The sequence below is a fragment of the Asterias rubens genome, chromosome 13, assembly GCF_902459465.1.
Source record: "Asterias rubens chromosome 13, eAstRub1.3, whole genome shotgun sequence".
In the NCBI taxonomy this organism is placed as follows: Eukaryota; Metazoa; Echinodermata; class Asteroidea; order Forcipulatida; family Asteriidae; genus Asterias; species Asterias rubens.
The window spans coordinates 4,754,626-4,778,507 of record NC_047074.1 but is presented as its reverse complement, the minus strand read 5'-3'; the positions used below and the strand labels follow the sequence as shown (position 1 = coordinate 4,778,507).

General features: G+C 38.7%; 1 protein-coding gene across 1 annotated transcript in view; it reads left to right on the top strand.

Annotated features, from left to right (window-relative positions):
* LOC117298274 (cAMP-dependent protein kinase catalytic subunit PRKX-like) overlaps window positions 1–23,882 on the top strand; it is a 60,889-nt gene that overhangs the window by 19,804 nt on the left and 17,203 nt on the right. The window contains exons 2-4 of the mRNA XM_033781424.1: window positions 3,400–3,568; window positions 16,826–17,089; window positions 17,821–17,940. Coding sequence (XP_033637315.1) covers window positions 3,400–3,568; window positions 16,826–17,089; window positions 17,821–17,940 — 553 coding nt within the window. The remainder of the gene's footprint in view (window positions 1–3,399; window positions 3,569–16,825; window positions 17,090–17,820; window positions 17,941–23,882) is intronic.

The following is a 23,882-nucleotide window of genomic DNA, read 5'->3' as shown; positions in this document are numbered from 1 at the left end:
CTTTTAAAACATCTTGTTAACCGATGCATTTCATAACAAACAGTTCCAAACGCTTTTTTCCTAGACCAACTCGTCCGATCCAAGGCAACGTGTTCCTTTAAAGCAATGCTTGTACTGTATGAGAGAGATTGGCTGTTGCCAGTTTGGCATTTTATCCCTTTGTGTTAGCTTTGCTGAGTTCCCTTGTCAGGAAGATCATCTGAACCAACAAAACAAATGCCATCAGAGAAAATACTGTGTGGAGGTATAAACGTTCTTCAAGCCTGTTAAAAATGTGTGCTTAATTACGCATTACCATTTACCACCGGATTAAAACGGCTTTGTACTCTTTGTGTCAACTCGCAATGGTTTATTGTCTGTTTCAATAGGGATTATCCCTATGCTTAATCTGTTTTCTTTCATCTGACTGGCTCTGAAAAGCCAAGGTTTCGATTTGTTTTAATCCCTTTCATGGTCTCAATGATGTGTTCTGAGAATGTCATTCGTTTATGTTGTTAAGTTGAGTTTGTCATTAGGTCATTTATCTAAGCTTCCTTTGACAGAAGGCTGCCCCCATGTTTGTCATTATTACCCATGGCCATATCTCTTAGAGCTGCTTATAAATGACAAAAAGTAGATAAGGACATCAAAATTATGCTTAACAGATTGTCCCAGCCAAATTACATGTACATGTACTACATGTATCATACGTACATGTATACATGTGAATGGTATCTGATCATTTCTGCATGTCTCTTGTCACCAGTATACACTTGTTGCACGCTGTGACGGGGTCCATGGCGTTTAGCGCTGGAATTCAACCATCGCTGGGAATGATCAAGGTGGTGTACACCGATGTACACCGGCTGAATTTCCAGCCCAAACATTGATCAAAATTTACATGAAACTTTGCGAAACAGATCTGACTTTAGCGTGTATTGAAGTAAAGGATTGTAGGATACATTTCTGGTCTGAAAATAGTCCAAATGGAAATGGGTTAAAGGCCGTGGACACTCTTGGTAATTGTCAAAGACTAGCCTCCACAGTTGGTGTATCTCAACATATGCATAAAATAACAAACCTGTGAAAAATTGAGCTCAATCGGTCATCGAACTTGCGAGATATGAATGAAAGAAAAAAACACCCTTGTCACACGAAGGTGTGTGCGTTTAGATGGTTGATTTCGAGACCTCAAGTTCTAAATCTGAGGTCTCAAAATCAAATTCGTGGAAAATTTCTTCTTTCTCGAAAACTATGGCACTTCAGAGGGAGCCGTTTCTCACAATGTATACTATCAACCTCTCCCCATTACTCGTTACCAAAGTAGGTTTTATGCTAATAATTATTTTGAGTAATTACCAATAGTGTCCACTGCCTTTAAGTAATCTTTTCATTATTCTGGTGCTGCTATATGGAATAAGTTACCAACTGAGGCCCAAATTGGTGGTTTTAAAAATATGTATAAACAAATCAACTTTTAAGTATATTTTAATCCCCATGTTGTCTGTTTTTTTTTTTATAAATATCAATATAAACCACAAGGGAAACTGTCTGGGTAAATTGTGAAATGATTTTTTGGGTTGAACAAAGAATTGACTAGAGTGGGATACGAACCAACGACCTCCGGATTAACGTGCCGGCGCTCTGCCAACTGTTAAATCTTTTTACTCTGACTGTTTGTATTTTTATTTTTTTTAAAGTAATTTTTATTTTATTTTTTTATATAACACAAGACCATAATGTAAAACAGCTCTTGTGCTGATTTTTGTATCCTGTATAAAGATTTTTCAATAAATTAATAAATAAGTAAATAAATAAATAAATAAATAAACAAATAAATAAATATAAATAAACGTATTTGAGGTTAGTAATTTGGAATAGTATCTGGCATTCTGGCGACACTTCAACCACAATGCCATTTCATCTATTGTGTCCTCTGCAATGTAAATTTGACAACCAATACTTTTATTAGATCACAACAGTCCACGAATTAGTACACATTTTGCTTGCGGCAGATTCCCCCAACCGTGGAGCAAAGAAACTCTGAAGGCTATACAAAAAAATTGCTGTAAAATCTGTGGGAGGTCAAAGTTTTGTTGGTTAACAATACTGTAATTGGCTCTCTGAAATTCCATATGTAACCCTAAGCTATAACTGGTAAAGGGGAAAAGAACAATTGCAATTCATATCCAAGGTCGTAGAGCTGATGAAGCACAAAAAGCAGCTAAGCAAAACCAAATTTTGCTTACCGCCTAAAGGCAGAGGACACTATTGGTAACTACTCAAATAAATTATTATCATAAAACCTTTCTTGATTACGAGTAATGGGTAGAGGTTGATAGTATAAAACATTGTGAGAAACAGCTCCCTCTGAAGTGACGTAGTTTTCAAAAAGAAGTAATTTTCCATGAATTTGATTTTGAGACCTCAGATTTAGAATTTGAGGTCTCGAAATCAAGCATCTGAAAGCACACAACTTCGTGTGACCATGATGCGACAAGGTGTGTTTTCTTTCATTAACATCTCGCAACTTTGACGACCATTGAGCTCAAATTTTCACAGGTTTGTTATTTTATGCATATGTTGAGATACACCAACTCTGGTCTTTGACAATTACCAATAGTGTCCAGTGTCTTTAAAGGCATAATATGCATAACATAACAAGCCTGTGACAATTTGGGATCAATCGGTCACTGAAGTTGCACACAATTATGAAAGAAAGACATGTACCTATGTTGCACATCTTTGTGCTCTGCTGCACAGTAAAAGGCAGCATTATTATTTGAGTGAGAAATTAACCCTTTCTTAAAAACTTTTTTACTACAGAGGGAGCCGTTTCTCACAATGTTTTATACTATCAACACCTCTTCATTGCTTGTTACCAAGTTAGTTTTAAGTTGTTTTGAGTAATCACCAAGAGTGTCTTTTTAAACACAAAATACTCAAACAGTGTCAACGTGGCTCTGATTGAATGAAAAAGTGGCGCTAACTGCACAATCAAGAACAAAGAGAACTAAAGGCTTCAATTCCTCCTCCAGTCAAAAGTCTTTGCTCAACCTAAAATTATTATTCATAAATACCTCAGACAGTTTCGCCATTCCTATTGGTGGAGTTGATGGGGGTGTTTAAACGGTTGATAATGACCAGCTGGAGCTCTGTTTATAACCGATTGTTTCTGGATACTACGTGCTAGTGTTGGTGCAAGACGTTTCTTGTTATGTGTGATGCGGGCGCTGCCGGTGAGTTGGCCACGCTGTGTGTGAAAAGGAAAACGAGAACGTCTTGCATCAAGACTATATACGCGCACGAATGGATCTGGAATTGTCAGTTTAAAAACTCGTCGCTACCCTTTCATTCCCTTTTTAAAATCATTCAAACAAAAAGATCCTAATCAATGTTAACTTTTTGTTTTCTTGTCAGGCACCGGAACATTTGGAAGAGTTATTCTTGTCAAAGATAAGACGTCCAAGGACTACATGGCACTGAAGGTTCTAGCAATTTCTGACATCGTTAGGTTAAAGCAAACGGACCATGTCTTAAGTGAAAAGGCAATTCTTTCTTCCATCCAGCACCCTTTCATCGTTAATTTGTAAGTAATTGTTCTGCTCTCTCTTTTTAAAAAATTTCTCCCCCCTCCTTGAATTACATCTGCTATTTAGTCTGTGGAATTTCAATTTAAAGACACTGGACACTCTTGGTAATTGTCAAAGACCAGTCTTCTCTCTTAATGTATCTCAACATGTGCACAAAATAACAAACTTGTGAAAATTTGAACTCAATTGGTCATCGAAGTTGCGAGATAATAATTATAAAAGAAAAAACACCCTTGTCACACGAAGTTGTTTGCTTTCAGACGCTTGATTTTGAGACCTCAAAATCTAATTCTGAGGTCTCCAAATCTAATTCTGAGGTGTCAAAATCAAATTCATGGAAAACAACTTCTTTCTCAAAAACTACGTTACTTCAGAGGGAGCCGTTTCTCACAATGTTTTATACTATCAACAGCTCTCCATTACTCGTTAACAAGTGAGGTTTATGCCAATAATTATTTTGAGTAAATTACCAATAGTGTCCAAGTGCCTTTAAGCTGTGTTTTGTGAGTTAGCAAGTCATTGTACCAGACACTATTCAAATCTGACTCACAAATTTTTATTTGGATGAACAATCCACAAGACCTTAGGATTTGTCCAAACTTTTTACTGGACCAGAATTTTGTTTACAAGACTGATCAAAATGAGGGAAACAATTCTTATCTACACAGTTTATCTTATGATTAAAGGGAAGGTACACGTTTGGTAATTACTCAAAACAAATATTAACTTAAAAACTGACTCGGTAACAAGCATAGCAGAGCTGTTGATCGTATAAAACATTGTGAGAGACGGCTCCTCTGAAGTAACAGTAGTTTTTGAGAAAGAGGTAATTTCTCACTAAAATAATAAAAGACTTCTAGCTAGAAGTCTTTTATTCCTATTTGAAAGCACACAAATTTGTCCGACAAGGGTGTTTTTTCTTTCATCATTTTCTCGCAACTTCGATGACCGATCGAGCCCAATTTTCACAGGCTTATTATTTTATGCATAGGATGGGATACACCAAGTGAGAAGACTGGTCTTTGACAGTTACCAAACGTGTACCTTCCCTTTAACTGTTTTTAATTGAACAAGCTATTTCTCTTATAAGTACCTCGGTACTTAACAGGTACTTAACAGAATTTGAAAGATTTTATCAGACCAAAAGTCAACATTGAATATTATTTTGTTAATACGCAGTTACATATCATTATTCCATTGGAAACTTGTCTAAGTTTCTGAATTTTACTGACCAAATTCTAAAATCACTTGCCTCTCGCCTGCTTTTAACCTCATGTCATCAACAAGAAAATATTTGCCTTCGCTGAAGTGTTTTATCCATTTCCAAGTGTAACTGAACCAAGTTATGGACACAGCAGAATTAGGCGACCCAGTTTTGTTAAGTTCTTGTAATACCGGGTCCTGGGATATCGCATGGCTATTTGGCAAGTGTTTTTGTCGCATATAAGATTTGAGGCCTCTGATACTTGATAATGGAAAGATTACATTGTGGTTTTTTGTTTTGGTAAGCAGATTTTCTTCTGCAGTGTGTGGGTGGAATATGCAGCAGTTGCCTCCAGCCTAAGGGCATAATGCATTACTGTTTATAATCAATGTGGACAAAAAAATTGAAAAACAAAAAACATCTGAAACCTCACCTTTTCTTGATTCAGTGGCAAATATCCAAAAGGGGCCATTCAATAATAAAGTGTTTGAAACTTTTTACTTCTTTACAACATGGTGGATGGATGAACTGAAAATCAATATTTAGGCTTACGTGAATCTGATACTTCAAGGAGGCAATGAAGATGATTGCCTCCATGCCCCCTGGTCATTGCCTTGGTGCCCTTGAAATGCTACTGTAAAAGTTCAGAAAATTTTTCCCATAGGGTGCCCAATGCCAAGGAGGAAATGGCTTTGTGCCCCTGCCCTTTCAAATACATAGTAAACAGCCGTCAATTTCACGAAACGCTAGGATTGATCCTATCTCGATTGATCCTATCTCTTTGGTTTTGAATAAGAAAAAAAATGTGCCACAAAATGATCACCAACTTTACAGCGACTGCGTAGCTACAACACACAAGCTATGCTGTGTGCACAGTTGTTGGCTGGCCTTTTTTTTAAAGCAACCGGTACAGTTGGATGATTTTGAAATGGTTGGTCAACTCCCTGGAACATATTACTATGAGTGGGAGGGGGTTCCATTTAGTTAATATTAATAATACAGGGTAGCTAATTATAATTAAGGCCAAGTAAAACAAAATACCAGTTGGTCGTCCAGGTTTTTCCAAAAAGAGGAGGATGATGGCCTTTGTTTTTTTTTCTTTTTTCTTTCTTTCAATGGTGGCTGCCAAGCATTTTAATTAAAACTGGCCACCAATTCTTCAGTTTAAAGTCACCACTTTATGTAGTTACTTGTTCTCAAAAGATTAGCAAGTTTAATGAAAAATTAAGAGAACAAAAAGTCAAATGAAAAAAAGAGTAAAAATGAATAACAACAATAAAGGACAAGGAAGGGAACAATCAACTGTGTTTTTGTTTTATTTGGCCTAATACTGGTTGCAATTAATCGCTCCTGACAGGTGTCCTATTTATAGAGCATCTTGTAGTGGTTTTAAATTGCGGCACAATCTGCAACCAACCAATGCCAGAAACATAGGGGCAGACCAATAGACCTTATGCATTGACGTCATCCAGCGGCCATCTTAGTGGAAAAACTGTGACGAAACAATCGAAACGCACAGATTTGTACGCGCGGTGCGCCCTACTGAAATGACGTCATGTGCATTTAGGTCTATTCTATAAAGATACATGTTGTAGCCTAAAGTGTACTGGTTTCCCCGACATTCATGAGGCCAAAAAATAAATAATAGTAATATCGAAGTCTTATATAGCGCACGTATCTACCAAACAAGAAAGATAGGTTATTGCAGTGATGAATTTTGAGACCCAATTACTTAGCACCTTATAAGGGTTTACAAGGTGCTACGGCGCATTAAGAAATATTTAGCATCTTCTCCTGCTTCCTTTTTATAGGCTGCCTCCTTTTTTTATTTTTTATTTTTTTTTTTTTTTTTTATAATAAAAAAAGAGAGGATATTTTCAGCAATCTCGGGTAAAAAAAAAAAATCTTTCAAAATAGCCCAGCTGATTGTCTTTAAAAATGTGTCAGCCGGCCCATTTTGAAAAAAGAGAGAAAGTCCTCTTTCGTTTTTTAAAAAGGGCAGCCGATATACATTTTATTCATTTATTTGGCATTTCACAACATACAGGATGTGAAGCTTTTATGTCTTATCCCCCCAATTGTGAAAGACTTCAGTTATTTTAAGTGCCATTTTAAGCAGACCTTTATCACAGGAGAAGGCTGTGTGCTGTATTGGAGGACACAGTAGGTTAGGGTTGGCGAGTGGTTGGCGAGTGTCCAAGGGAGTGTGGGTTCGGGAGTCGTGACAGTTGTATCCTTTTGAAAGCAAGACACTTAACCACTGCTTCGTCCTTCGGATGGGACATAAAGCTGTTGGTCCTGTGTGTTGTTATAACAACTATCAGCGCATTTAAGAGACCCCAGTACACACTTGTTGCAAAGAGAAGGTGTTCGCCCGTTGTGTCTGGCAGTGCGACTATCTTCAAATTATGAAGGCCGCACTAGAAAGAAAGAAAAAGGAAGCACCTTCCTCCAGTACCTGCAGTAATCACTTATGGCGATAAAGTGCTTCAGACTGCATTGTTATACTACCAACTATGCAATCATAACTGTATAAACTCTTTACTAGATGTGAATACACAGTCATTAAGCTCCAGCACTACTCCAAACAGTGTAGACATAAGTAGTAAACGACTGTTTACCCAGCACTGTACAATGTTTGCTTTCTGTTCGCTGAAGCACCTGCTTGTCAACATGGCTCTTGATAGCAGATCTACCATCATGAGGCTTAAGCTGGCTCAGGGCGCGGGTAATTGAAGCCGTGGATCAATAATTAGGTTATTTTTTTCTTCAATCATCGGTGACTGCTAAAAAGTGTGGAAGTGTTGTGGCCGAGCGGTTAAGAGAATTTAAACTCGGGTGTTTCTGATCAGCAGAGTGGGGGTTCAAATCCCCAGCCATGACACTTGTGTCCTTAAGCAAGACACTTAACCATTGCTTCGTTCGGATGGGACATAAAGCCGTTGGTCCCATGTGCTGTGTAACGCTTGTAAAAGAACGCTTGTAAAAGAACCCAAAAAGTGCACTTATTGAAAAGAGAAGGAGTTCGCCCCGGTGTTCCTGGCTGTAGCTGCTGTATGCGCCTTAGCACCTTGTAAACCCTTATAAGCTGCTACATAATTGGGTCTCAGAATTCATAACTTCAGTAACCTATCTCTCTGGGAAACGTATATAAGTGCCTTGAGTACCTTGTTGGTAGATACATGCGCATAAGACTTTGATATTATTATTACTATTAAAATGTCCTACAAAAGGTTTTCTTAAGTACGGAACAACTTTTCAAACATTACTTAATATCCTTATTTCTGTTTTACTTCAATAGTTTATTTCGAAGGCATTCCGAGCTCAATTTCGTAATAATAGGTAAATATCTAAGGTACTCATGGCACTTGAACAAACAGAAACATGAGACATGTTTTCATGACAAATAAATGTTAAAAGTAGGTATTTGACTATATTATTTCACACTCCCTACGGGTGTGATATAACAATAATGAGTATGTTTTTTAATAACCAAAAGGGATAAGATGTTTTGCCAATCCAGTCTCAACTTTGGTTTTGGTGAAATTAAATGAAGTGGAAAAACCCCAAGATGGCTACTCTTGTGCTTAAAGGGTTTTGATACTTTTTGTAGATCAAGATATCGGCCATGACATGAATCCCTACTCACTGTGAATTAAGACATATGTGATATAATTTACCTGAAGAAGTTTCAGCTGCCTTAGTCGTCAAGTTTTTGAGTTTTTTGTGAACTTAAAAGTGAAAATCACAGAGAAATGTTTTCAGGCGAGTCGCATAAATCCGTTGCACATGCTAAAATGAGACCAAAATTGTGCAATTGTGTTACTCATTTCTCAAAAACTACAGCACCTCAGCGAGTAATGTTTAAAAGGCAGTGGGCACTATTGGTAATTACTCAAAATAATTATTACCGTAAAACCTTACTTGGTAATGAGTAATGGGGAGAGGTTGATAGTATAAAACATTGTGAGAAACGGCTCCCTCTGAAGTAACGTAGTTTTCGAGAAAGAAGTAATTTACCACGAATTTGATTTTGAGACCTCAGATTTAGATTGTGAGGTCCCGAATTCAAGGCATCTGAAAGCACAAAACACCTTTGGTAACCTTCGGTAATTGTCAAAGACCAGTCTTCTCACTTGGTGTGTCTCAACATATGCATAAAATAACAAACCTGTGAAACTTTGAACTCAATCGGTCATCGAAGTTGCGAGAGAATGATGGAAGAAAGAACACCCTTGTGGCACAAGTTGTGTGCTTTTAGATCTTGAATTCATGGTATCTTAAAAGATGCCTTGAATTCGAGATCTCAGCTGAGGTCTCGAATTCAACTCAAATATTTTAGTGAGAAATTACCTCTTTCTCAAAAACTACATTACTTCAGAGGGAGCCGTTTCTCACAATGTTTGATACTAGCAACAGCTCTCAGTTGCTCTTTAAAGTCACCTGGAAATATAATTTGTTTTCTTTCAAACATAAGAGTATATGCTTACGAACAATAAAACAATTTTTTTAGTAATTGTTTGTCACGATTTATATGTTTAAAAAATATATAAAGTTGTTTGGGGGCTGTCTCCGCCTACCCCTTTTGTGACGTCAATCGAGGCAGACTTTGCCTGCAATGCGTATAGTAAACACACGACTTGGTCCGTACATGTACTTTGCAATTGTGTTTACTCTACGCATTACAGGCAAAGTCTGCCTCGATTGACGTCACGAACAGCGCCCTCTCGGGTCGGGGTATACTCTTAAATTTGTAAATAACATAAAGAACTGATTTTTTAAAACCTTAGTTAACTGTTTATTCACATTCCACTCATCAAAACACATATATTAGTGACAAAAGCTTTATTTTGAAAAAATACCACTTCCAGGTGACTTTAACAAGTGAGTTTTTTATGCTTATTCTGAATAGTTATCAATAGTGTACAGTAGTAACCTTTAAAGCCATTGGACACTTTCGGTACGAAAAAAAGAAAGAAAAAAGTTCACGGATTTACAAATAGCTTACAGGGTTTACAGAAGGTAATGGTGAAAGACTTCTCTTTAAATATTATTCCATGAAATGCTTTACTGTTTGAGAAAACATTAAAACAATATCAATTTTCGATATCGAGAATTACGGATTTATTTTAAACACATGTCATGACACGGCGAAACGTGCATAAACAAGGGTGGGTTTTCCCACTATTTTCTCCCGACTCCGATGACCGATGGAGCCTCAATTTATACAGGTTTGTTATTTTATATAGAAGTTGTGATACACGAAGTGTGGGTCTTGGACATTAATGTTTACCGAAAGGGTCCAATGGCTTTAAGAGACTGCCGCCGATTTCACAAAGAGTTAGGACTCGTCTTATCTCGAGTTAGGACGAGTAACTTTTCCTAACTTAGGATTAATCTTAAGGTCTGCCTGCTACAGTGCAGGGTTGGGACTCGTCCTAAGTCCTAAGATTAGTCTTACATATGTAAGTTAGGAAGAGTTTTGTGAAATTGACGGCAGGCCTCATAATTATAAAACAACTGACACCCACAGTGAAGTGTCCCATTGGAGCAAGGATAAACCAGCCTATCAGTTGCATTCTTAAAAAGCCAGTCCCATCGATTGCTACTGGGAGATACTCTACGTTGTTTTGTTGTTAATGTCATCAGTTGTCCAGTGTCACTCCAACCTCAAAAGAATCAATACACTCTCAAGGGAGTTTTCTTTAGCGTGGATCATTGGGGTGCCACAGATCTGTCCTCATACACAAGAGAAAATTCCCACTCTTTGAGATTCCATTTGTATCAAACTGGTCTTGGTTCACCACTTAAAACAACTGTTACTTGTAAATAGATAAGACCCAAAAAGACCAGGGTTTTCAAAGGTTCCCAATGTTGGACAAAAGCCAGATAAAAGCCAGACAAAAGCTCAGGTCATTCGAAGAAAAGTTAACTTTTCAAGAGGTCAATTCAGTGTCCACTCAGTCAAAGAAGGAATCAATAATTGGATCGACCAGTGCAGGAGTGAGGCGAGGTTGTTGACATAACGCACCAGATATTCTCAGATAAATACTGGTGACTGTGTGCACTTTTTACATCGCTGTATGGTGTACATTGACAGTGCACTGAGTTTTGTGGCGGTAAGTGAAGGTCTTGTTAAAGAGCGATGGTGCATTAGGTTTTCGGTAACGCCCCTACATCCATGGTAACATTACCTACATACATGCAAATTCTGTCCCAACTTAAGAATCGTCCCAATTAAGAACCCAATTAGGAACCAGTCCAATTGAGTCTTGTGTTATAACTGAAAATCTTGTTAAAAAGTGATGGTATATAAGTTTTTGGTAGCGCCCCTCCACGGTAACATTCATACATGCAAGTTCCATGCCAACTTAAGAATCAACCCAATTAAGAACCAGTCCAATTGAGTCTTGTGTTATAACTGAAAATCTTGTTAAAAAGTGATTGTATATAAGTGTTTGGTAGCGCCCCTCCACGGTAACATTCATACATGCAAGTTCCATGCCAACTTAAGAATCAGCCCAATTAAGAACCAGTCCAATTGAGTCTTGTGTTATAACTGAAAATCTTGTTAAAAAGTGATTGTATATAAGTTTTTGGTAGCGCCCCTCCACGGTAACATTCATACATGCAAGTTCCATGCCAACTTAAGAATCAACCCAATTAAGAAACAGTCCAATTGAGTCTTGTGTTGGTAATTGAAATCTTGTTAAAGAATGATGGTAAATTAGGTTTTCGGTAACACCCCTACATCCATGATCATTATACATGTACATACATGCAAGTTCCGTCCCGTAAGAACCGGTCCAATTGAGTCTTTGGTAATTGAAATATTGTTAAAGGGTGATGGTACATTCTATTAGGGTTTGCAGAAACAATTATATCCAAGCTTGTTCCATTCAAACTTGAGAATTGTCCCAACTATAGCTCGGACTGGTCGTATTGAGTCTTTTGTCAAGCTGAAAGTCTTGTTAAAGAGTGATAACATATAATAATAGTATTCATTTTTTATATAGCACTTTCTACACTGTACACCGTGTCTCAAAGCGCTTCCAACATTATTACACTGGGGCGTTTCATTCCTTAAACCATCTCAGCTCCCTGGGAAGTATACAGCCTATGCCGCCAAATATGTAGCGCACTAAGCTGAACCAACCACAAGAACCATCTCTGCCCTCACAGGTACCCATTTACCCCTGGGTGAAGAGAAGCAATTATAGTAAAGTGTCTTGCTCAGGGATACAAGTGTCACGACCGGGGCTCGACCCCCACACTCTGCTGAACAGAAACACCAGAGCTTGAGTTCGGTGCTCTTATCCGCTTGGCCACGACACCCCAGTGATGGTAAATTCTATTAAAGTTTCCGATGGGTAACCATGTTCAGTCCCAACTTCAGAATTCTCATAGCTAACTGTATCAGTGAAGAATGCCTAGTAGTCCCGAGTATCAAAATGCACTAGCAAAATTCACCCCCACTAGGTGGAATACACTTGAGCGTGGAATTTCCTGCTTCCAGAAGCACAGATTCTTTGCTTATGGTAAGCATAGCCATGAAATTTGGCCCTGGCCATGCTGAGCCCCAAATTGGAGCACTTTATGAAAAACCCCTAAACGAAACAGAATTATATAGACGATGTGGCCTATGTTTACATTCAAACCGCCCTCTGTTGACAAAACACTGTATACGTCATGTTTCGCCGAGCAAAAAGACGCGTATTCATGGTAAGATTGCATACATTTTCTAGCTGGCTGCCAAAACTCAAAGGTTTTGCCCGGCGGTATGTGCGCAAATCATGTTATGGTGTTCGAGTGACGTCAGAGGTCACATCGCTATACTATAAAATAATAGGTGTTTTTTTTATAGAAAAGTGAAACAAACTATCAATGAAATAAACTGAAACAGATGTCAAGTCTAACGTCACAGAATCAACAACCCACAGACTATATGATCTCAACTCTCACCGCCATCTTTGTTCTGTACCCTGTCTTCATTTAAAGTAATGAGTGCTGGTTTATCATCATTCCGTTGGGGGCCCAGACTAAAGTTGCCCTTTTAGTCACTCTGATTTGAGTGACAGCTTCGCACCTGTTATACAAAAATAGTGGCGCAAAAGCCGAAAAAAGAATAATGTTCTTTGAGAATTGGAGGGGAACACTCAGGGGAATGCTGTACAACGTTCGCTCGATTGAGTTCTTTATTCAAGGGGAAAAGTTAAGTAAACACATGGATGAGTTGTCTTTGGGTTTCTTATGAAAAGGCTTAAACCATTCTTTTTTCGGATGGCATTTGTGGCAACGATAGCTGTCCCTCAAGTCATGCGCCCATTTTACGAACTTACTGACAGTTTTTTGCCCCCAGCGGGGAGTGGCCAATCCATTGTAGCTGTGCAATAATGTAGACAAGGTAATATCGGTGTTAACGTAGCATAAGCTCTTTAACATAGCTAGCTGCATTGTTCCCTTCTTCAATTTGGAAATCACAGAGAGATTGTGAATGACTTGAAGTGACAGTTGTCAAGAGAGTGCTTGTTTTGTTAACCTGCATCTATCATGTGAACGAAGTCGTTCAATTGCTCATTCAAGGTTTTTTTTCACCCATGGGTTTTGACAGAGCCCAAGGATGTTAAAAACCCTGTTTAAATACTCGGTGACACAAAGAAATTTTCTCTCTGAGGGACCTTTCATTATAACATACATACACTGGGCTTTTTATGTAGCGCCATTACGTGTAGACCACAGTGCATTATTAGCAAACAGACAATAGCATTGCAAATACACACACAAATAAAACAAAAAATAAAAAAAAGAGAGCAAGGCAGGAAAAAATTTATTTTTTCGTACTTTCTTGAGAAATAAGCAGCAAATTTGAGTTTTGAAGGTTGTTCACAGTCCTGGGTGGATTTCACAAAGAGTTAAGACTAGAAGTTTTATCTCAAGTTAGGACGAGTAATAACTTAGGACTAGTCTTAAGTTTTAAATATCCTCTAGAGTTAGGACTGTGAAATCGCCCCCGGGAGCGGCCAAAGAAAAGGATTTGTAGGCAGCAGATTGGAGAGATTTGCTGCTTGGTTTTGTTTTCATTTGATAGACTTTGTATCTTCAAGAACTCATTTCTTTCAACTCATCCGCCTATGCCACCCGCTCATCGCACGACAAAACTGTTCTTCACATCACCAAAACTAAATCACACACGGGAGATCATGCCTCTGAAGCTGCTGCTCCCCGGCTCTGGAATTCCCTTCCCCGTAACATCCGGGAAGCCAACATCCTAAAAACTCATTTATTTGTTTAATCTGGCCATTTTGTTTTTGCTTGTACTGTTTTTTGTATTTTTGTCATTGCATTGTTTGTTATTATGTAAATTGTAAAACGCTCCGATCTTTACGGGGCGCTATATAAATGCTTACATTATTGTTATTATTATTATTATTATTATTATTAATATTGTCGAGAAAACTGTATTGGAAAACCAACAACAAAGCAACAGGTGATTTTGGTTGTTAGAACCAAAATGAAGGACATAATGCATAATGAAAAATGTGCTTGGTTTTTCACTACTGTATCCTGACTCAGACAACGAATTAGGCCTGAGTTTTTCACAGGTTTGTTATTTCGTATATTATGTTTCATCATATAAAACATGCACGCTGTCCACACCCAGTTTGTTAGCTCTTACAAGCTTGTATTCACCTGTAATGGTGGACAAGCTATCGCTGTAACCGTGTCCCTCCTATTGTCCCTCTTTTGCAACAGCTCCCATTTTTTTATCCACGTTTTCCAACTGTGGACCTTTCCCGAACCGTGGACTCTATTGTCCTCGTTTGTTATAGGTCCTTGGTTTTGAATGTGTATTCATAAATACCCAAGACAGTTTCTCTACCCCTATTGGTGGAGAGCGCGCCACGTGGGGGTGTTTAAACGGTTGATAATGACCAGTGTTTATAACTGGCTGGCTTCCCGCGTGTCAGGCAAGCAAGATTATCACGCGGAACGCAATTCATAGCTGTTAGTAACAGCTGTTAGTAACGGCGCGTAACCTACTTCTAAGCGCGCGGTAATCTATTTCTAAGCGCACGCGCGTACACACAACCCACGCGCAACAGACTCTTCACACAAATTTTGAAAAAACAAAACAAAAACGTGAATTTTCAAATGTCAAAGTGTCTGTAATTGAATCTTTTTAACGCTTTTTAACAAAAGGGCATTTATGAATGGGAATAAAAGAGGAGTAGTGACTCGTTCTTAAACGTCTGTTTAAAACCTTGCAGGGTCGTTGCCGTGCGCTAAAGGCCCGAGCTGAAGGCGAGGGCCATTATCACACGGCAATCGACCCTGCTGGCTTTAAATGGCCGTGTAAGAACTCATCGCTATCCTTTTATTCCCTTATCTCTTACGGTCTTGTATAAAAAATACCTGAAACCACACAGTGTTTCAACATGTGAATGGCCCTGAGCTGGTTAATTCAGAAGTCTCTGGCCAGATTAATGTTTCGGGATGTGATAGGAACAGGAACAAGGAAATAGATGATATCAGAAAAGATCAACAGTGTACGGTGCATGATTTATACAATTGCATGCAATGCCTGTAAAAACAAGTGAATGATAGTGTACGAATAAAACATGTAAACACTAAATGAAAATCCCAATGAATAATTGCATAAAGCCAAACAACACTTATGACATGAACAAGCAGTTACGAAGCATTGTATAAGCCTTTTTGAAGTATGGCCGACGTGAACGGAGTGTACTGTTTGGTTCGGGTGTATACACACAAATTTACCTAAACCTTATAGTGTTATAACATTGTGTCCGCCATATCTCAAAAAGGCTTTAATATACAATTAGCTTCCAAAACTATTATGCACTTGGTGTCAGACAGTGGAAGTTAATGACTGTATGACACTTGCAATAACCCAGGCCTGATACATCACTGAGGCAACAAAGGTAATTGCCTCCGTTGCCCCTTGCCATTGCCTTGGTGCCCTTGAAATGCTCCAGTAGAACTTTATAATTTCCTCATAGGGTGCCCTTTACCAAGGAGAAAACGCCTTGGTGCCTGTGCCCTTTAAAAAACGAAGCATACAGGCCTGACTATGCATTCCGATAATGATTTCACTTTTGCTCCAAACACATGGATGTCAGACAGACATTCCACTGTCCACTTGAAGCTCTCATCGCATAATTAACGGGCCAAACTGTAGTTGTAGTACACTCAGTACACATGAGTAAACATATAGCTTTAATAATAACAATAATATCAAAGTCTTATTGCGCACGCACGTATCTACCAACAACGTACTCAAGGCGCTCAGTATATACATTTATACAGAAAGATATATTGAAGTTATGAATTCTGCGACCCAATTATGTAGCACCTTAAACGGTTTGAAAGGTGCTACGACCAATTCAGCAGCTACAGCCAGGAACACCGGGGCGAACCCCTTCTCTTTTGGATAAGTGCACTGGGTTCTTTTACATGCATCCCATCGGAAAGATGAAGCAATGGATAAGTGTCTTGCTTAAGGACACAAGTGTCACGGCTGGGGATTCAAACCCACACTCTGCTGATCAGAAACACAAGAGTTTTATTAATTCGGTGCTCTTTACCGCTCGACCACGACACTTCCAAGCTTTCATGTTCCCAAGAAAAAGGCTCCCAAAGAATTTCAGTTTTTCTACTGGAAGTGCCCTTTTAAAGTGAAAATGGCCTCGCCCTCTAAAAAGTGAACTTCCAGGTCTCCCTATCTCACGTCTGACTAATTCATGTTGGATTCAGTCCGTTTAGCTTGAAATCTGGCTTCTCCCTGTTTAAAAAGAGACAACGAACAGCCAATTTCACGAAATGCTAGGATTAATCCTATCTCTAGTTAGAACGAGTAACTCGTCAGTCTGTCCTAACGTCTATATGGATACGGAACTAAATTCCTAAGATTAATCCTAAGTTAGGAAGAGTTTGGTGAAGTCAACAACTGGGAGCTGGACTTTTCAAACCCCCAAAATTTATTTTAACCGTAATAATTATAAATCTTTCTGCTTTTTTTTCTTTGCAGAATATGGGCCTACCACAACGAGACATTCCTGTATATGCTTCTAGAATACGTATGTGGAGGAGAACTCTTCACCTATCTACGCAGTATGGGACGCTTCAAGTCCTCAATCGCCAAGTTCTTTGCCTTGGAAATCATCTGCGCATTAGATTACCTACATAAAGAAGATATCGTCTACCGGGACCTGAAACCAGAAAACATTTTACTCGATCGAGACGGTCATGTCAAGCTTACAGACTTCGGTTTTGCCAAGAGGTTAAAGGACAGGTAAGCAGGGTGTGGGTTGGAGTCCCTGTCAGGACACTTGTGTCCTTAAGCAAGACACTAAACCATGATTGCTTTGAAAGTTGGGGAGGTAGTGCTTTCTGGTCTACCATAGCCAGACTACTGATGAATGATACCCACGCCTATATCCTTGTATGGACTGCAGGGGGTAAACCTGTTTCAGCCCCAGGAACAGGTGGTAACGGCCCCTGGAAAAAAAGAGTTGAGCAGGTGTTTGAGTCCTGGTCTTGACACTTGTGTTCTTGAGGAAGATACGTTCACCATAGTGCTTTGTCCTTTGGATAGGATGTCAAGCCGTATGGCACATAAAAGAACCAAGTTACATTTAGCGCTAAGTATTTCTGGCAGTGGCTGCTGAATGCCCACAGCGCCTTGTAAACCCTTTTAAGGTGCTACATAAATTGTCTCATATTTCAAAAAAAAATAACAAGTCTGTTTTAAAAGATTTTGGATATCTGCTGCACACTTTTTCTGAATCCAACAACCAGATATCTCTCATTTGATTTTTATCTTGACATTTGTAATCTTTCAAAAACTAGTCAATGGCCTGACGTTTTCGACACTAGCAGAGTCTCTCTCAAAGGCTAAATGACAACACAACAAACATGAACAAGTAACTAAATGTAAAATATTTGCATTTATACCATCGGTCCATTTGGTTGGTAAGTTGTTTGTAACAGCTGATTCTATTTTTCTCATTTTTACTTTTGCAGGACGTGGACGCTATGTGGAACTCCCGAATACCTAGCCCCGGAAATCATCCAAAGTAAAGGTCACGGAAAAGCAGTGGATTGGTGGGCTCTTGGAATTCTTATATTTGAGATGCTTGTCGGGTAAGTCAGGGTTCTAGACTGCATTTATCTTAATCATGGTGTTTCAGCAGAGAGTAGGTTCGAATCCCCAGCCGTGACACTTGTGTCCTTAAGCAAGACCCTTAACCATTGTTTCGTCTTTCGGATGGGATGTTTAGCAGTTGGTCCCATGTGTTATGTAACGCATGTAAAAGAACCCAGTGCACTTATCGAAAAGAGAAGGGGTTTCCTCCAGTGTTCCTGGTCCAATCGCCAACAAATTACACCACAGCACCTTGTTATGAATTACATGGTGCTATCAGAATAGGTCTCATAGTTCAAACGTAGTCCCACATCTGGCAGGAAATACTGTATGTCACAGCGCCAGGAGCATCACTGGCTGACGGACATATGCGCTATATAAGAAGACACAATTATTATTATTATTTCATCTTATCACAGCATGCAGAAGAAAGATCATATTTTCATTTGTGCCTGTAACTCCTCGAGTCGTGCTACCCCATTTGGTATAATTAGCCATGCCTGGAATCTCATCTTGAAATGGGCATCGGCATTTTCAGTTTACAAAGGCTGCTTCCATTGGGAAATTCTTTAAAGGCAGTGGACACTACTGGTAAATACTCAAAATAATGATTATCATAAAACCTTTCTTGATTACGACTAATGGGGAGAGGTTGATAGTATAAAACATTGTGAGAAACAGCTCCCTCTGAAGTGACCTAGTTTTGAAGAAAGAAGTAATTTTCCACGAATTTGATTTTGAGACCTCAGATATAATAATAATGAACCATTTTTGTAGAGCGCATATCACAATCACAGAGAAGTCCCTATGCGCTTTGAGAAGAAAACAAAAGAGAAGTAAAAGTTAATAGAGATGTGAAGTAAATACAAAAGGAAAATTTAGTTGATACAGAAAGAAGCACTGAAGGCTATTGGAAAAATAAGTGTGTTTTTAACTTTGTCTTAAATAAATTCACTGTTTGAGCTTGTTTTATGGTGTCCGGAAGACTATTCCATAATTCTGCTGCTGCTGCCGCAAAAGATATAGAAATTGAGGTCTCGAAATCAAGCATCTGAAAGCACACAGCTTCGTGTGACCATGGTGCGACAAGGGTGTTTTATTATTTAATTAATATCTCGCAACTTCGTCTACCGATTGAGCTCAAATTTTCACAGGTTTTTTTTTTTATGCATATGTTGGGATACACAAACTGTGAAGACTAGTCTTTGCGATTACCAATAGTGTTCAGAGTCTTCAAGTCTTAGGGAAACTTCTGAAGGGGCACCAAGGCCAAGACCAGGGCAACAGAGGCAAAGGCCTTATAATTAAAAACATCTTTAACTGGCCTACAATTGAGGAAAGAATCCAGGCCTGCATTTGCGTTCAATACTGCTTGTGCAAATAGGGAACATGGGCAAACTTGATGGGTTTGTTAAAGGGTCGGTATGCGTTTGGTAACCACTCTTAAATTAATGGCAATGAAAACTTACGCAAGTATCCAAAGCATTTTAAAGACACTGGTAATTGACCAGTCTATTAACTTGGTGTATCCCATCATAACCATAAAATATGATTGTTATTTATAAAATAACAAGCCTGTGAAAGTTTGGGCTCGCTCAATTGTTATTGGTCTTCAAAGTTGCGAGAAAATTATGAAAGAAAAAACACCCTTGTTGGACGAATTTGTGTGCTTTCAGATAGGAGTAAAAGACTTCTGGGCAAAAGTTTTTTTTATAGTTTAGAGAGAAATTACCTCTCTTCTCAAAAACTACGTTACTGCAGAGGGAGTCGTTTCCCCACAATGTTTTTTATACTGTCAACAGCTATCCAATGCTCGTTACCAAGTCAGTTTTGAAGTTAATTTTTGTTTTGAGTAATTACCAAACGTGTACCTTCCCTTTAAAGGGTTGGTTAGGGTTTGGTAATCACTCTTAAATTAATGGCAATGAAAACATACTTCGTTAGAAGTACAGCAGCTTACGCAAGTATCCAAAGCATTTTAAAGACACTGGACACTATTGGTAATTGTCAAAGACAAGTCTGTTAACTTGGTGTATCTCAACATGTATGCATAAAATAGCGAACCTGTGAAAATTTGAGCTCATTTGGTCATCAAAGTTGCGAGATAATAATGAAAGAAAAAACACCCTTGTCACGTGAAGTTGTGTGCTTTTAGATGGTTGATTTCGAGACCTCAAATTCTAAATCTGAGGTCTCATAATCAAATTCGTGGAAAATTACTTCTTTCTCGAAAACTATGTTACTTCAGAGGGAGCCGTTTCTCACAATGTTTTATACCATCAACCTCTCCCCATTACTCATCACCAAGTAAGGTTTTATGTTAATAATTTTTTTGAGTAATTACCAAGTGTGTTCACTGCCTATAATTATTATTGGAATGTCAGAATTACATAATTATTTATTGATTTAACTCGGCAAGTCAAGCGGCCCCTCCATATGACGCCGGCGGAACGTTTCTGTCACTGTCTTGTCAGACACTAATCACGAGTTAACCTTGCGGCGGAAGAAATTGCATCCCTAATTTAATAGAATGAAGTCGGACAATTTTGACTTTAAGTAAAGACAAGCTTTAATGACACATGTACATCAAGTACAAATAGTTGAGATTCCAATTGGCTGAGTATCGAGGAAGTCTTAAAGGCACTGGACACTATTGGTAATTTCTCTAAATAATTGTTAGCATAAAACCTTACTTGGAAACGAGCAATGGAGAGCTGTTGATAGTATAAAACATTGTTCCCTCTGAAGTAACGCAGTTTTGAGAAAGAAGTAATTTCTCACTCAATTTTTTTAATTGAATAAGAGACTTCAGCTGAGGTCTCAAATTCAAGTCATCAGGGCCCAATTTCATAGAGCTGCTAAGCACAAAAATTTGCTTAGCATGAAATTTCTTCCTTGATAAAAACAGGATTACCAACAAAATTTCCATTTGTTGCATATTTCTTGTTCAGCTGTTGTTTGCTTATCCTGAGAATCATGTGGAATTTTTGTTGGAAATCCTGTTTTTATCAAGGAAGAAATTTCATGCTTAGCAAATTTTTGTGCTTAGCAGCTCTATGAAATTGGGCCCTGGTAGCACGCAACTTGTGCAGCGAGGGTGTTTTTTCTTCCGTTATTCTCTCGAAACTTCGACGACCAATTGAGTCCAAATTTTCTCAGGTTTGTTATTTTATGCATATATGTTGAGAATACTGGTCTTTGACAATTACCAAAAGTGTCCAGTGCCTTGAATAGATTCAACTTCTAACACAGATCCTCGTAAGGGTGAAGCCAAATTACTATTCTTTAATCCCTGATGCTATTAAATCGTTGCGGTACACTGTTTCCACAATGTTTTATACTAACAACAGCTCCCTGTTGCTCGTTACCAAGTAAGTTTTTAAGCTAACCATGATTTTAGAGTAATTACCAATAGTGTCCAGTGCCTTTAATCTTTGTCACAACAGGGTATCGTCTCTGTAACATTTGAGGCGTTGCATGGTGGAGTGTCAACTTGATTCTTTGGTTTGCGGTCACACCATGCTTTATCTCTTTGTCGTGAATAGAGTATAGTTCTTGCAAGTGCTTGTCCAGCAAAAATGACCAACTATTGCCCCTTAGATTAGTGGATCCATGGGATACAATCGCGTATGCGCAAGGGAGCTTATAAGAATTATCCTCACTCCCCCTGACTGAGATGAGTTGGTATTGGAAGTTGTTTTGCTAATTTTCATCTACTGGTGTGGATTGAGAACCTCTCATAATTATTCTCACTCCCCCCCCCCCCCCCCCCCCCCGAGTGAAAGTAGTTCGTTCCTGCTAATTCTGATTTACTGCTGTGGAGTAGCTCAGTGGATTTGGGGCGCTTCTTATAATTAACCTTACTCCCCCTGAATGAGATGAGCTGTTTGTGGAAGTTAATCAGCTAATCCTGAGCTACTGATGTGGATTGGGGACTTCTCATAATTATTCTCACTCCCCCTGAGTCTCATCCCCCCTGAGTGAAATGAGTTTGTTCCTGCTAATTCTGATTTACTGCCGTGAAGTAGCTTAGTGGATTTGGAGCACTTCTTATATTCACCTTACTCCCCCTGAGTGAGATGAGCTGTTTGTGGAAGTTAATCAGCTAATTCTGATGATCTACTGGTGTGGATTGGGAAGTTCTCATAATTATCCTTACTCCCCCTGAGTGATATGAGCTGTTTGTGGAAGCTAATCAGCTAATTCTGATGATCTACTGGTGTGGATTGGGAACTTCTTATAATTATCCTTACTCCCCCTGAGTGATATGAGTTGGTTCTGGAAAATGTCTGCTACATGTAATTCTGATCTACTGTGGCATAGAATGCTCTTTTCAAATGTATAATTTTTTTTTTTTTTTAAATGACTTGGGTTGTCAAACGACTCATTTTACTTGATCGCATCACAGCTCTTCCTACCTTTTTCCCCCAAGGTCCAAGTATCATGGCCGAGTTACAGGGAAAACATTTTCTTAATGGAAGGATATAGAAACCAACCCGAGCAGTGCTTGAGGTCGTTAACGAAAAACAAAAAAGCCAAAAGTAGTTCACTGTCCGTCAGATTCTCCCTCGGCTCGAAGCTGCCCCGCGCTCATCTCCGATCCGTCTTTACATCGTTTCCCAGCAAAGTGAGAAATTATCACAGCTGACTGAGATTAAGGTCCCCAGGTTCCGCCCATTCCGTGACGGTAGAAAAAAACCGTTATCACGGAGAGTATCGTCTGAACTGATTAAACATTCACTCAAAACCCTCTGGGTCCCGAGAGGATTTTCAAGACGTTGGTATATTTTCCCACGAGCAGAACAGAAAAACAACAACAACCTCGAGAATGACTTACTACTGCTGGGGTTTCTTTTTTGTCTATAGTGCTGGACTTGTCTGGTCATGAGTTTACTGGCCCAAAGATAACTGCCCTTGGACCTATAGTCCAGTAATACATGTAATTTCGAGCCCTACAAAAGCATAAAATAGACCATACAATATAATACATTAGGAAATCGTTTTGACCCACCCACCCCCCCCCCCCACCCCCAAAATGGTTTTAGCACTATTTTCTGAATTTGAATTTGTCTTGTGAATGAAAATGAACTTGTTGCCTATACATCAAGCTATCATTAATTAAAATAAAATAAAACGAATGGATTCAGTATTGCAGCTGTAGTCTCATACTTTCAAATCTTTGAATGGAAGTGATTGGGGGTCCTTTCCACAGCCTTGTCTTATATCCATCAACCCGTCTTTAAAATGACATCATAAGATACAGATGAGCGTCATTGCTCCTCCGCCTGCCTGCAAATTGTTGACAGCGCTCGTTCGTTACGTTTGAACAATCTTCCAGTTTGAACTCTTGACTTTTGTCAAAGTGTTGTTAAAGATATACTGCTGTTTGGTTTATTGTTTTGGTTGGTGCTTCATGTTATACAGCCAGTATATGTGTCACTGAGCTCACCTGATGACAAGTTTGATCATTCAATGTCCCTTGAGAAATATTCTTGCTGAACGCTTTATAATTTGTAAAGAAACATTTTATAGCTAAACTTGACAATAAGTTGGTCGTTTGGTTAAGGGCTTATGATGTTTCTTGTTAACTGTATGATATGAATGAATGTACATGTACTCTTCCACAAACCAATGATGTACCATCCCTTTATGATATGTTTCTTGTAAACTAGAGGATTGGAATGAATGTACTCTTCCACGAACCAATGATGAACCATCCCTTTATGATACGTTTCTTGTAAACTAGAGAATTTGAATGAATGTACTCTTCCACAAACCAATGATGAACCATACGTTTATGATATGTTTCTTGTAAACTAGAGGATTGGAATGAATGTACTCTTCCACAAACCAATGATGAACCATCCCTTTATGATACGTTTCTTGTAAACTAGAGAATTTGAATGAATGTACTCTTCCAATAACCAATGATGAACCATCC